Source organism: Vulpes vulpes, chromosome 6 (assembly GCF_048418805.1).
Source record: "Vulpes vulpes isolate BD-2025 chromosome 6, VulVul3, whole genome shotgun sequence".
Taxonomy (NCBI): Eukaryota; Metazoa; Chordata; class Mammalia; order Carnivora; family Canidae; genus Vulpes; species Vulpes vulpes.
Genome location: NC_132785.1, coordinates 49,893,265 through 49,907,516, shown reverse-complemented (window position 1 = coordinate 49,907,516; position 14,252 = coordinate 49,893,265). Strand labels below are relative to the sequence as shown.

Genomic DNA, 14,252 nt, shown 5'->3' with positions numbered 1-14,252 from the left:
ATGTACCTTTGTGGACTGGGAGGAGAGAGGGGGTGTCTCCTAAACCAAAATAGTTATACACATTTATTTTTTAGTAATTAGCAATGGCCACCAATGTGAGGGGTGAATCAGCTATTACTTTAAGCTCACTATGAGGTTATGGCAAAAACAAATTTCAGACCCAACTCTGCCACACATACACACATTTATAAACAGACATAGAGAGGATCTTAAAATCTGCTGGATAAGCTCAGTGAAGTCTCAACTTCCTTCACTCTGTAATGCTCCAATAGCCTGCATGAAAGGTTCACCTGAGGCAAATACACTGATATTCTGATTTAGTTAACCATACTGTCAGACTCAAGCTTGGTGAACCCTCAGACAAGCAGCTGCACACAGGACTTCATTTAGGGATCAAGCTTAGGTTCTATCCTTAAAGGTAAAGAATGGAAGGCCAACCAGACTGTTACATTCTGCTAATTCAGTGGCTAAGAACTGATATGAAGTAATAGCCAGAACACCTATCTTGCATACCACTAACTTCATCAATGACAACCCATTTCTAACACCTATTATGCTAATGAGAAAGGCTCCCAGAGTTAACAGGGAGAAAGACAGCTGAACTCTTTGTAGTGTTCTACACTGCCCCCACTCTGGAACGTGACCTATAGTACAAATACTAGCTAACCATGCCCTAGAATGTTTCTAGTTAGCACAGCTCACTACATCTAGATTGAAATCAACACATGTGTATAGAAACACACAGACTTATATGTACCTCAAGGTATACTGTCTATGCTGAAGTTTCATATTAAACTATGGATTTGGGCAGCCTGGGTGGCTGAGCGGTTTAGCACCACCTTCAGCCCAGGGTGTGATCCTGGAGACCCTGGATCGAGTCCCACGTCCAGCTCCCTGCATGGAGCCTGCTTCTCCCTCTGCCGTGTCTCTGCCTCTCTCTCTCTCTCTCTCTCTCTCTCTCTCTCTCTCTCTCTCTCTCTCCCTGTGTGTGTCTCTCATGAATAAATAAAATCTTTAAAAATAATGATAATAAAATAAAATAAACCAGGATTTCAGGGCACCTGGGTAACTCAGTTGGTTAAGCATCTGACTCTTGGTTTCAGCTCAGATGGTGATTTAATGATTCTTGGGATTAGCTCCATGTAGGGCTCCATGCCCAGCAGAGAGTTTGCTTGAGATTCTTACCCTCTACCCCTCCCCCCACACTCTAATAAATAAATCTTTTTTAAAATCATGGATTTCATAACAGAAGTGTATTATAGCTAATTCATCTGGACTACTGCTGTCCAATAAAATAACCACTAGCCACATAAGGTTACTGAGCTCTTTAAATGTGGCTAATCAAATCAGGATGCCAGAATTGTAAATTATACATTGGATTTAGGAAGTTTGGTACAAAAAAACAAAAAGAAGAAGAAAAGTATCTCATTGATACTTCTTATTTTAAGATTTTATTTATTTATTTGAGAGAAAGAGAGCATGAGTTGGGAGGGGGAGGGAGGCCCAAAGGTAGAGGAAAAAGCAGGCTCCCCACCAAGCAGGGAGCCCGAAGCAGGGCTCAACCCCAGAACCCTAAGATTGGGCAGCCCTGGTGGTGGCCCAGCGGTTTAGTGCCACCTTCAGCCCGGAGTGTGATCCTGGAGACCCGGGATCGAGTCCCACATCGGGCTCCCTGCATGGAGCCTGCTTCTCCCTCCACCTGTGTCTCTGCCTCTCCCTCTCTCTGTCTCTCATGAATAAATAAAATAGTAAAAAAAAAAAAAAAAAAGAACCCTAAGCTCATGAGCTAAGTCGAAGGCAGATGCTTAAACAACTAAACCATCCAGGTGCCCTGATACTTTTTATAATGACTATATATTGAAATAACACTTTAAATAATAGTTAAAATACACTACTAAAATTAATTTATTCTGTTTTTAAGGTTTTATTTATTTACTCATGAGAGAGACTGAGAGGCAGAGACACAGGCAGAGGGAGAAGCAGGCTCCATGCAGGGAGCCCGATGTGGGACTCAATCCTGGGACTCCAGGATCACACCCTGGGCTGAAGGCAGGCGCTAAACCGCTGAGCCACCCAGGGATCCCCCTCTTCTGTTTTTTTTAAATGTGGCTATTAGAAAATTTAAAATGATCTATGTTCTGCAATTGTGTCCACATTTTATTAATATTCAACTACAATGGTATAGATCCTTTCTCCAAACCTCCAGATTCCTTTGAGGAGTTTTATTTGTTGTTGTTGTTGTTGTTGTTTTGAGGAGTTTTATATACTTCAAGAGATGATTTATTAGATCATCAGCTACTTCATTCTCAAATAACCATTCACCAGTTTAACTTCATGACATTCAAATTGAACCATCTCTTAACCAAAACTCCTTCCTGCCCTATTAGAGGCCTTCATTGTCACAAATTACATATTATCTCCACAATCGCCACTTCTAGGTCTGCTCTTTCTCCTATTACAAACCCCAACCATTATGCTATTATATCAGGATTTTCACTGGAATTCTCTTATCCCCAAATTTCCAATATATAAAATTGCTTTCGGGACACCTGCATGGCTCAGCAGTTAAGCATCTGCCTTTGGCTCAGGGCATGATCCTGGAGTCCCCAGATCGAGTCCCACATCAGGCTCCCTGCATGGAGCCTGCTTCTCCCTCTGCCTGTGTCTCTCTCTGTCTTTGTTTCTCTCATGAATAAATAAAATCTTCTTATAAATTAATTAATTAATTAATTAATTAAAAAATAAGTTTTCGAAATTAATCCTATAGGGGTGCCTGCATGGCTCAGTCGGTTAAGTGTGCTCATGCTCTCTCTTTCTCTCTCTCTCTCTCTCTCACTATCTCTCTCTCAAATTAGTAATAAAATCTTTGAGAAGAAAAAAAAATCCCACAAATATTAAGTGAAAAAAAAATCAATAGTCAAAATCTCTCAAATGCCCAATATTATGTTATTCTGTTAAAAACAAGGGAAACATACTAAAATGTATTCAACTTTTTGGTACAGATAACAAAATTTATGACTCAGGTTGTGGCCCACAATGAAAAAACCTATGATGTTAGATCAGTAATTATATAGCATTAATAAAATTTAATCTGTCCAGTGAACACAGCATGAGGACAAGAAAGTGAAACCATAATAACTTTGCTATTCAAAGTATTTAAATACTTACTTTTTCATTAGAATCATATCCTGCTGAACAGAAACTACGGGTCACCATTAAGTGCTGTCTTGAGTAGTGTGGAACATACTACAAAAAAGAAAGAAAGAAAAGAAAGAAAGTTACAGATACTTGAATGGGTTTTAAAAATATTTTTCTCTGGGCAGCCCGGGTGGCTCAGCAGTTTAACTCCTCCTTCAGCCCCGGGCGTGATCCTAGAGACCTGGGATTGAGTCCCACATGGGGCACCCTGCATGGAGCCTCCTTCTCCCTCTGCCTGTGTCTCTCATGAATAAATAAATAAAATCTTTAAAATATATTTTTTCAGGGTAATTCTTCCAGTATGTAATACCTAAAATATTTTACCAATCAACAGATGTAGTTCTGGGCAGCCCCGGTGGCGCAGCAGTTTACTGCTGCCTGCAGCCCGGGGTGTGATCCTGGAGACCCAGGATCGAGTCCCACATCAGGCTCCCTGCATGGGGCCTGCTTCTCCCTCTGCCTATGTCTCTGCCTCGCTCACTTGCTCTGTGTCTCTCATGAATAAATAAAAAATAAAATCTTTAAAAAAATAAAAAGCTTAAAAAAAAAAACAGATGTAGTTCTAAGCCACATGCCATAACTGTGGAAGATAAATCAACCACAGACATTTCCTTTGGCGCACAAAAGAAACCAAAAGGCATCGGAAGGATCTCTAGGAAAGTAAAGTAAGAGTCAATGGGTCAATCTTAATTATAGTGAAATGATGGTTACCAAAGGCAAGGAAAATTAAGCAGTGATGAGCACCAGGTGATGCATGGGATTGCTGAATCGCGCCATACTGTACACCTGAAACTAATAACACTGTATGTTAACTGGAATTAATTAAAACTTTAAAAAACAAAGCCAATGAGTCAAAATTTGAAGAAAGGTCTAATTATGCAGACTGACATGGCAAAATCATAAGGATACATCCCACACAGAACTTTATACAACATAAAACAAGAGTCTTGGTCTTCAAAGAGTTTCCATTTTAAGAGACCAGAAAATAAGGCAATCAGGCAATCAGTAATACCTCTTTTTTTTTTTTTCAGTAATACCTCTTAGAACTTTCTAAGAAGACAACACAAATAAGCAAATGTTTTTATAGCACCATTTTTAAATAAACTCAAAGATTCATATAATTTTTGTAAAGCATCAAGCCCCAAATTACAAAATGTAATCTTAATACAAAAGCAAAGGTAATAGATAAGATACACTTTATACAACGAAGCCTACACTATCATGTAAAAGACTAGTGAAGATAATGGTCTAAGACTGAGAAACACTCTGTATTCCATCCCTTTTAAAGACCAAAACTCACTCTTTCACAACTTCAGACATCCCAGTAAATTCAAGAGTTTTTAGCCCAATTTTAAAAATCAAAAAACAGAGTCTCAAGAATTTTAGTTGGTCAAACGTCCTTGGGCTAGGATGCAATGGTTGCAAAATTTAAGCACAGATCATTCAAAGCACTCTGGAGTTTATTTCGAGAATAAAAAGATAATGGCACCTCACATTAACACCAATGTGTCTGCAAAGATATGACTTGGGGAGAAAGAAAAAAAAAAAACTTTACCAAGAGTGTTTAACACACTCTATGTGCCCAAAAATTTAGTCTTCTACTGCCTTCAGCAGAAGAATTATAATTTAGCAACTTTACTCCTACATCAGATTTAATAGGATAAAGGTAATACTTCTTCCCTGGGAAAATCAGATCTTGTGTTTACAGCCTCAGCCGAAGCAGAACACAAACTAAGAAAACAAATTCTGAGAATAAAGAAAACCAAAAGCTCCCTGGGAATTTCTTATATTTATTTTGCTGCAAGGCAGTACTGGGATATTTACACAAAGTAAATAGCACACCAGCTTCCTATCCATTTTATAAAATGTAACAACAAAATAGTTTACATTTTTACAAATTCTCCCTAATACTGTAAGGTACATAATGGTCTGTTGCATGAACAAATCAACATAATCCTTTTACAAAAGACAAAAATCAAACATGTGTCTTTCATCACTAACAAATAAAGGCTATAACTGATTCCTGCTGGCAAAAACCAAATTTGCATCTTGCAGAGACAAAACACAATCTGGGGTAGACATTTTAGGTATTCTAATTAGCTTTGGTGAGTGAGAACAACAGTGATGTGTATGTCTGGGGAAGGGAACACTTCAAAAAGCAACTTACCACCCAGCAAAGAACTATGATAGCAGGAGATCTAAATTCCACCCCTCACTCTAGGACTTGAGCAAACCACTATGACCCTGCTCTCTGCTAAGAAATGAAAGCTTGGATGACTTCCCCCTATAAGGTCTCTTACCAACCTAAACCACTATTATCCAAAAAATAAGAGCTTAGTACAATATATCTAACATGCACAAACCTCTGATGATCATGGGCGGATATGCAGTAAATCCAAAGTCAACAAGCAGGCCAAGAAGGTAGTGACCCAGATCTTACTGCTGAACTACTCTGAGAGTAACAAACATGCAGATACTTGGTGGAAGTAAGAGTCAATTTCATAGATTTTAATAAATATGAATTATGCATTAAGCTGCTAGGCTACCTCTGGGAATAAAAACCTCAGGACTCTATTTCATTAGATGAGCCCATGAGGAATAAGCTAAACTTACCCCAAAAGAAAAGAGTTTCTATCCCAGAACCATTCAGAAATCTTGTGGCCAAGCTCTGAGCAATATTTGGGTCTGCTGACTCAAATGAACTATACTTACCTTCAGGAAACTATCAGTAGCCTAAAACTAGAATAAAGTAAGTCTATGTTACAGTTCCTAAAACTAAATCCACTCTATTACAAGTTACACCTGGCCAAAATGTAAAAGCTATAGCACTGTGATCGAGCTGGTTTTGGGGAATCTTTTTATTACTATTTAAAATACTTAATTCTGAAGATCTAAGACTATATTTTACCACCAGTATATAAACACACACACACACAGCTTGTACACATGTGAATTTTTGATAATGTGGCGCAAAATTTTGAAAAGCATGGATTCCCCTGGTTAGCCAAATAACTAGAAGTAGAAATGACTCAAGCAGAACTACAACAGCAGAACTATAAAGGAGAAACAAGTGTTTGGGCCATTTCCACAGCGAGGCTGAACTGGTTCGTAGTTGGCCCCATAAAGGCTTTCTCTGTTCCTGTTTACTCCTGGCAGACCTTCATGAAAGGTCAAAGTTATAAAGAATATAGGTCAAAAATCAGAAGATTTTTGTAGAGATACAAGATAAAATTTCTTTTCTATTTTAATTCATTTTTGTAATCTCTATACCCAACATGGGGTTGGAATTCTCAATCCGAAGATCAAAAGTTGCATGCTCCAATCAAGGACTGAGCCAGCCAGGTGCCCCTAAATTTTTTTTTTAAATACAGACAACAGTTAGTAGAAACCTGCTTATTTGCACCTCTACACAGAATTTTATCATTTTTGTTAAGCATATTTTGTTACACTGGCTACAAGCCCACCACAAAAAGGAAAGGGAAAGGGAAAAGGAAAAGGAAAGGGAAAGGGAAAGAAAGAAAAGAAAGAAAAGGAAGAAAAGAAAGAAAAGAAAGAAAAGAAAGAAAAGAAAGAATGAAAGAAAGAAAGAAAATTTAAGTAGGCTCCACACTAGGGGCTTGAACTCACAACCATGAGATCAAGACCTTGAGCTGAGCTTGAGCTAAGAGGCACTCCCAGTCCAAAATCTTTTAAGGTACTTCCTAAAACCAGGAGTTCTAGGGGAAAAACCCAAATCAACTCCAATTATAAAGACCATTTAGCCTATCACAGCCAAAAGGAGAAAGGTCAACATGTACAAAATGACTTCTCAGAAACCTCTTACCATTGGTTCTTTTCTTCAAGATAAAGATTTCCTATATTTTTCACACTTAGAAAAGAAATGGCTTATAGTGTGGCACATGACAAGTAATAGAACCTTCAGAGTCACAAGACTTGGGTCAGCTCTTAGCTCCACTGCCTCACAGTTATGTACCACTGGGCAAATCATTTCTCTGGACTTGTTTCCTTTTAATAAAATACGAAAACACCTCCTGGCTTCCCTACAGTTGTCAAAAGGATCATACAAAAAAATCAAAAAGATTTTTTTTGAAATGATCAAGTCTCAAGATTCTCTGGCTCTACCTCCACAAAGTCAGAGCACCAGAAAACTATATACATCAACTCTAAAATTTTATCATCCCACCCAGCTCCCCTACCAAGCCATTCTTGCCACCCCAGCCATAGCAGATGTTGTTAGAGCTCATACAGATCCTCTTCAGCAGGCAGCGCAGCATCCCCAGCTGCTGTGTTGACTACTCACAGTTCACACCTGCTCCCTAGTCTGACCAATTTGCCTTTACCAGACAGTTCTCCATCAAGCCAGGAAGCTACCACTTCTCAGCCCACAGTCAATGATTGAGTAGGCAAAGAGGGTTCAAAAGGCCATCCCCACTCACCTCCATATGGGGCAGTGTTGCAATCTGGTTTTTAAGAACTGGCTGTCCAATATGGCAGCCACTAGCCACATATAGCTAACTGAGCACTTGAAATGAAATACACCAGTCCAAATTCCAATGTAGTCCAAATATAAAATACACTCCAAATCTGGAGCTTTAATACCAAAACAATGCAAAAGTCTCCATTAATATTTCTTACATTTATATATTGAAATATTTTGAATATATTGAATTTTTAAAAATACACTAATATTAATTTCACCTTGTTTTACTTTTTTTTTTTTAAGATTTACTTATTTATTTGAGAGAGAGAAAGAGTGAGAAAGGGCATAGTGGGGAGGGACAGAGGGAGAGGGAAAGAGTCTCAAGCAGACTCTGCACTGAATGTGGAGCCCCCACAGGGCTCAATCTCATGACCAGAGCCAAAACCAAGAGTTGGATGCTCAAGCGACTGCACCACCCAGGCAAGCCCTTGTTTTACTTTTTAATGTGAGTGCTAGAAAGCTTTAAATTATATTCGCAGCTCACATTACATTTCTATTGGACAGAACTAATCTAGAGCAGCGCTTCTCACTTTCCTGTGCATCAACATGACCTGGAGGGCTTCAGAAAGCATTGCTGGGCTCTATCCCCAGCTTCTAACTGGACATTCTTCTGGGGTACAACTACAAAATCTGCATTTCTAACAGGTTCCCAGGTAATGCTACTTCTACTGTAAACTGAGTCCCCACTTTGAGAACCACTGCTCCAGACCTCCCCTGTGGGGTGAGACTAAAGCTAGTCTCTAGCTGGGGTCCCTTCCTTGCTTAGCTTTTTATCCCCTGTGCTACCCTGCTTTCTTCACACTTCTATTGACCACCACCTGCACAAAATCCCTTTTCTGTGCTTCTAAAAAAACTAACCATCCCACTTCCAACAGAACTGTTTTTCCACAACTACAGCCTTCACAAAGTGTCAGATCAGTGGCAACTAATGAGATGAGAAAGTGCTGCATTTTTTGTAAAACAAGTATCACAGTTATTTATTGGATTGCTAGTTGCCCTTATATAATGTATTCTATGCAGTCAACGCTAGAACAAAGTTTATTCATCCCGATGAAGGAATGTTCCTTACTGTTAAGACACGGACAGCTCTAAGGTCTACTGCTTCCCTCTTCTCTATGGCTACTATGGTGTTCAAACTAGCTTTCGTGCCCAAGATGTATAAATATGCCCTTTATCTTCTTTATTAAGTTTGTTAATATGGTATAATAAAAGCACTGAAGTCAGATTTTAGTTTGAATCCTGAGTCTCGGGACACCTGGGTGGCTCAGTGGTTAAATGCCTGCTTTCGGCCCAGGGTGTGATCCTGGGGACCCAGGATCGAGTCCCACGTCAGGCTCCCTGCATGGAGCCTATTTTTCCCTCTGCCTCTCTCTCCCTGTCTCTCATGAATAAATAAATAAAATCTTTAAAAAAAAATAACTAAAATTTAAAAATAAAAAATCTTAAAAAAAAAACTGGAATCATCTGAACAACTCCTTTTCCCTCACTCTTTCGATCAAACTGTCCCCTAACTTTCCTCCTTATTTAGAAAAGCCTTTTACTAATCATTCCTCGGTTCAAAACCTCTTTTTTCATAAGATTTATTTATGTACTTGAGAGAGAGATAGGAGGTGGGTAGGGTCAGAGAGAGTGGGAGAGAGAAACTCAAGCAGACTCCACACTGAGCCTGACAAGGGGCTCGATCTCACAACCCCAAGATCACAATCTGAGCCGAAACCAAGAGTTTGAGGCTTAATCAACTACACCACTGAGGTGCCCCCTAAAGCTCTTAAGAACAGAATAAAATCCAAAAAGCATATATATATATAACTATACAAACGTCCAGAAGTATTTTATTCTACCAGAAACTGATATCTGTAATAATCTTAGAAACTGTTCTTCCCAAGTGATGGTCAGAAATCTATTAGCACATTGGAAAGATATACCTCCATGCAATTCTAAAGCATTCAGAAAGGTTTAAACATCTTTTTTCAAGACTAGAAAAGAAATTCTTAGATTTTAAGGAACATAAAGCTTGAGTATTTAAGTTCGGTGAATTCACCATATAATATCACTCAAATGAAGACAATTTGTAATTGTAAAAGCAAGGTTTGGGAATCATGCCACCCAAGATTTAAATTCCACCTCAATGGTGCCCTAAAGCAAGTCACTTAACTGCTGAGCTTTGTTTCCTCATCCATAAAACTGCAACTTTTTAACTAGTTGTCAGATGGATAAGATGTAATACATGAAAACCATATAAGACACACAGAAGTTCAATCAACTGTAGCAATTACCATAAAACCTGGAGCCACTGAAAATGTAGACAGGAGAAAAAACTAGGTATTTAAACAGAACGTGTTTAAAAAGCTAATACACAAAACAAATAAGACTAAAAGGTAAACTCAACATGTACCCTAAAAGCAAACAAATTCTGTTAACTGGCTAAAAGAACGGGGACACTAGGGTCTAAAGTTGCCAGACTGCTTTCTAACCAACCAAATGGTTACAGGAGTGGAAAGAGGAATGAGAGGAATAAAATTTTCAAATGAGGAAAGCCTGGGTGGCTCAGTGGTTGAGTGTGTCCGCCTTTGGCTCAGGGTGTGATCCTGGGGTCCTGGGATTGAGTTCTGAGTTGGGCTCCCCCGCAGGGAGCCTGCTTCTCCCTCTGCCTATGTCTCTGCCTCTCTTTGTGGGTCTCTCATGAATAAATAAATAAATTCTTTTAAAAAAAAAAATCTTCAAATGCTTCTACCTCAGATGCAGATTCAGTGGAGCACATTTCAAATTCATGAAAGAGAAGCACAGAGAGAAGCTAAGCAGCTATTCAAGTTCTTCCAAGCTCTTTCCCAGAAGTGACAGTGAACTCCGGACATTCCTCCCACCTGCAAAAGGAATTCCTTACTGTCACAAACATAACTCTACTCCAGTCAGTACTATCACATATACAGCACCTATTGTATCAAATACTGGGCTAAGAACACAGAAATAGGGGGATCCCTGGATGGCTCAGCGGTGTAGTGCCTGCCTTTGGCTCAGGGTGTGATCCTGGAGACCCGGGATCGAGTCCCACGTCGGGCTCCCTGCATGGAGCCTGCTTCTCCCTCTACCTGTGTCTCTGCCTCTCTCCCTCTGTGTCTCTCATGAATAAATAAATAAAATCTTTAAAAAAAAAAAAAAAAAAACAGAAATAGACAAGATGCAGTCTCGCAGTCTCTGCCAACACACTGAAAGAAAGCAGGAAAGAAAAATTCAAAGTTTACATATTACACAACAGTGTATAATTAATATCTAGCAGTAAATACTGTAACATCTTTCACCTTCACCAATCTAAAATGTCAGTGTAATCCCCCTTGCCTCCAACATGAATGGCTTCACATTACTAAAAGATAAAGACAAAAACTAAGGGGCACATGGGTGGCTCAGTTGGTTAAGCATCTGCCTTCAGCTCAAGTCATGATCCCAGGGTTGTGGGACAGAGCCCCACATAAGCCTCCCAGCTCAGCGGGGAGTTTGCTTCTCCCTCCCCTTCTGCCTCTCCCCACCCCATACCCCACCCTGGTTCATGCTCCTTGACCTCTCGCTCTAAAAATAAATAAAATCTTTAAAAAAAAAAAAAAAAAAAAAAAGACCAAAACTAATAGCTTGATCTACAAAGCACAGCATGATATGATTCACACCTACCTTCCTAGCACCATCTAATATCTGCACAAACCACCTCAGCAGGTTTTCCCAGTGCTTCTATCTTGTCATTCCCTCTGGCCATAGGACCTTTGGATGTGATGTTCTTGCACATTTAACACTCATCTCTTCTCTTTGCCTACAAAAAGGTCACTTTACCCTTCAAAATTTGTTTTAGTTTTCACTTCCAAAGGAAAACATTCCTTTCTCTTAAGCAGTATAGCATGATTAAGGACACCAATTCTGGAGTTCTAAATCCTAGTTCTGCCATTTACTAATTCCATAGCTTTGAGCAGGTCACAAAACACTTTGTGCAATTTCTTCATCTATAAACAGATTATATAGCTGTTGTGAGGATTTAATAAATTAATTCAAGTAAACACCACAATATTTATGACATAGAGCTCAAAATCTTGATTTGATCAAATCCTTCCATTTTATTTTCTTATAGCACCAAGACTTCTCACCTAATACCATTTTACATTTATCTGTCTCTCCCTAACAGACAAAAATGTCTAAAAGAGCAGAAACTATACTTGTTCCCTGTCAATGGAACACAGGAATGATGCAATAAAGATGTGTTGAATAAAAAAGTAGCTGAAAGGAAGAAGCTGAGGCCCAGCAAAGTGACTTATCTAATACCCTACAAAACTTCATCTGTGTGACTCCACAGACCATTCCTTTCCACTACCCCAAGTTCCAGACTCCTATGTAAATGCTAAGAGTTGTGGAAACTGCAGTTGATGTGGCCAAAAAATGATTACAAACACAAAGCATTTAAAAACAATAAATTTTGTGGCAACATAAAGAATATTGTGTGCTTTAAGAGTGGCATTCCAAAGTTGACGCTAAGCTAGTACAGGTGCAGGCTTACTTCCATTTCCAGCTCCAATGCTTACCTGGGCCTCAGTTCCCTCCTCTTTAAAAGAGTTGGATGGGCCAGATCATCTCTGAAATGTCTTCCAATTCTAGAGTTCAATGACAATAAATCATATTATGTGACAATTAAAAAAAAAGTTTTTTTTAGGTAAGTTTAACAAGCAGACTGAACCAGATGGCAGGTGATTTTTCAGGGAGATCTTTATTTTAAAGAATTTGTTCAAATAACATAATAAATCCTATTAACAAAGTAAGGTTATCTCTGTTCAGAAACTGCAAGAGACTCCATTTTCAAGAGAAAGTGTTAACAGCCACCCAGAAACACTCCAACTATATATGCCAAGGCTGCCACCATGAAACCTTGGGGCATACACAAACAGTGGCAAAATGTGTTTAGAACAGTACAAAAAGGTTTTTTAACCTTTCTAACCACTACGTAGAAAAGAAAAATAAATTCACAGAATATACAGTATACTGCTATGTAATCATTTAAACTAGGCTCTCAACCAAAACGTAAAAGGTAGTAGCAGATACTTGGCATCGCAGATACTTTAAAAGTTGAGATGAACTCACAACCTAGCTGTACTTCAGCAGCAATTCAGTCAGGAAAGAGGCAAGAGGCAAATTAGGAAAGAGGCAAGAGAAAATGGAAACTGTAAGGACCCTTAAAAATTCACCCTAGGAAGCGGACGGCCGAGCCAGGGCCGCCGGGCGCGAGCGTGAGCGTGAGCGTGAGCGTGAGCGCGGGGAATGCACGTCCAAAGCGGCCCGAGGGCTGTCAGCCGCTCCCGGGCAGGCCCGCCGAAAGCGCACGCCGCCGGCTCGGCGGGCCCCCTGCCCTCCGCGAGCCTCGCGGCAAGGGCTGCGGCGGGTGGCGCCCGCTCCGGCGCGCTGCAGCGCGGCCTGGGTGGGAGAGGGACGAGAGGCGCGGACGGCCGGGACCCCCGCGGTGCTCCCCGCCGCACCGCTCCCCGCCGCGCCGGCCAACCCCCAGGCGGTGCGGGGCTGCGAGCCCAGCGAAGCCCAGGTCCGCGGGGAGCCCGGTCGCTCCTCACCTTCAGGGTCCACAGCGCTGCGCTCCGCATCAGCGGCTGCGGCCATCGCCGCTCACGCCGTCCGGCCGCGACGAGCGCCGCCATCCCCACCCGGAGCCCCGCCATTGTCGCCCCTGCAGACCGGCGCTCTGCTGACCTCTCACCCCGCCTAAGGGGCGGAGAAGGGAGCGCCAGCGCTTTCGCCAATCACGCGCCGGGACCCGCGGCCCCGCCCCCTGCCGCGCAGGAGGGGAGGAGGGAGCGACCAGTCGAACCCAGGAAACCCGCAGCCCGGCGGCCGGGCGCGTGCCGGGGCCCCGGGGGGAGCGGGGCGGGGCGGGCGCGCAGGAGTTCTGGAGGCAGTCGGCCCGCGCCTGCTCGGGGTAAACCCGGTCCAGTTTACCAGCGTCCACCGAGCTACCAGCCCGGGGCCAGGCCACTCTGCGGCACTTAGTCACCTAAGCCCCGCAGCCACCCCACCCCCACCCCCCCAGGGCCCAGTGTCCCAAATTCCAGATATGCGCCCAAACTATATTCCTTTTCTTCGAAGGCATAAATTGCAATGTACCAAGTCAAGGCACGGTGTTGAAGGAGTGTGGTAAGAGAATACGCTCTAGGTCTAGAGATCAGAAATCAGAGCTCAAGTTCTCCCACTGCCTGGTAATATCTGCATGTCCATGTCGGGAATTAGCCAAAATCAGGGACAGTTTCTGTTGCTTACTAGCAGGCATCCTTATTAGTGCAACTACAAAGGGCCAAACCTTGTGCTAGATGTCTCAGATTCTGTCTCATTTAATCTTTACAAGAATCCTAAAGGCCGGGGATCCCTGGGTGGCTCAGCGGTTGAGCGCCGCCTTCAGCCTGGGGCGTGATCCTGGAGACATGGGATTGAGTCCCACTTCGGGCTCCCTGCGTGGAGCCTGCTTCTCCCTCAGTCTCAGCCTCTCTCTTTCTGTGTGTGTGTGTGTGTGTGTGTGTGTGTGTGTCTCTCATGAATAAAT

General features: G+C 41.6%; 1 protein-coding gene across 4 annotated transcripts in view; it reads right to left on the bottom strand.

The window, feature by feature from the left end:
• The window catches only part of PCCA (propionyl-CoA carboxylase subunit alpha), a 391,732-nt gene extending 378,246 nt beyond the window's left edge, over nucleotides 1-13,486 (bottom strand). For 2 of the 4 annotated variants that reach the window (XR_012002039.1, XM_026003697.2), the window contains exons 1-2: nucleotides 13,273-13,486; nucleotides 3,169-3,246 (exon numbers count right to left, since the gene is read on the bottom strand). Coding sequence is in view for 3 of the 4 variants with exons in the window: in XM_026003697.2 (XP_025859482.1) it covers nucleotides 3,169-3,246; nucleotides 13,273-13,377 (183 nt within the window). In the remaining variant the exon portion in view is untranslated. Of the gene's footprint in view, nucleotides 1-3,168; nucleotides 3,247-10,412; nucleotides 10,543-12,237; nucleotides 12,307-13,272 lie in introns of those variants that run through there. The other 2 variants (XM_026003698.2, XM_072760945.1) reach the window with 2 other exon arrangements.
• Nucleotides 13,487-14,252: the final 766 nt, after the last annotated feature.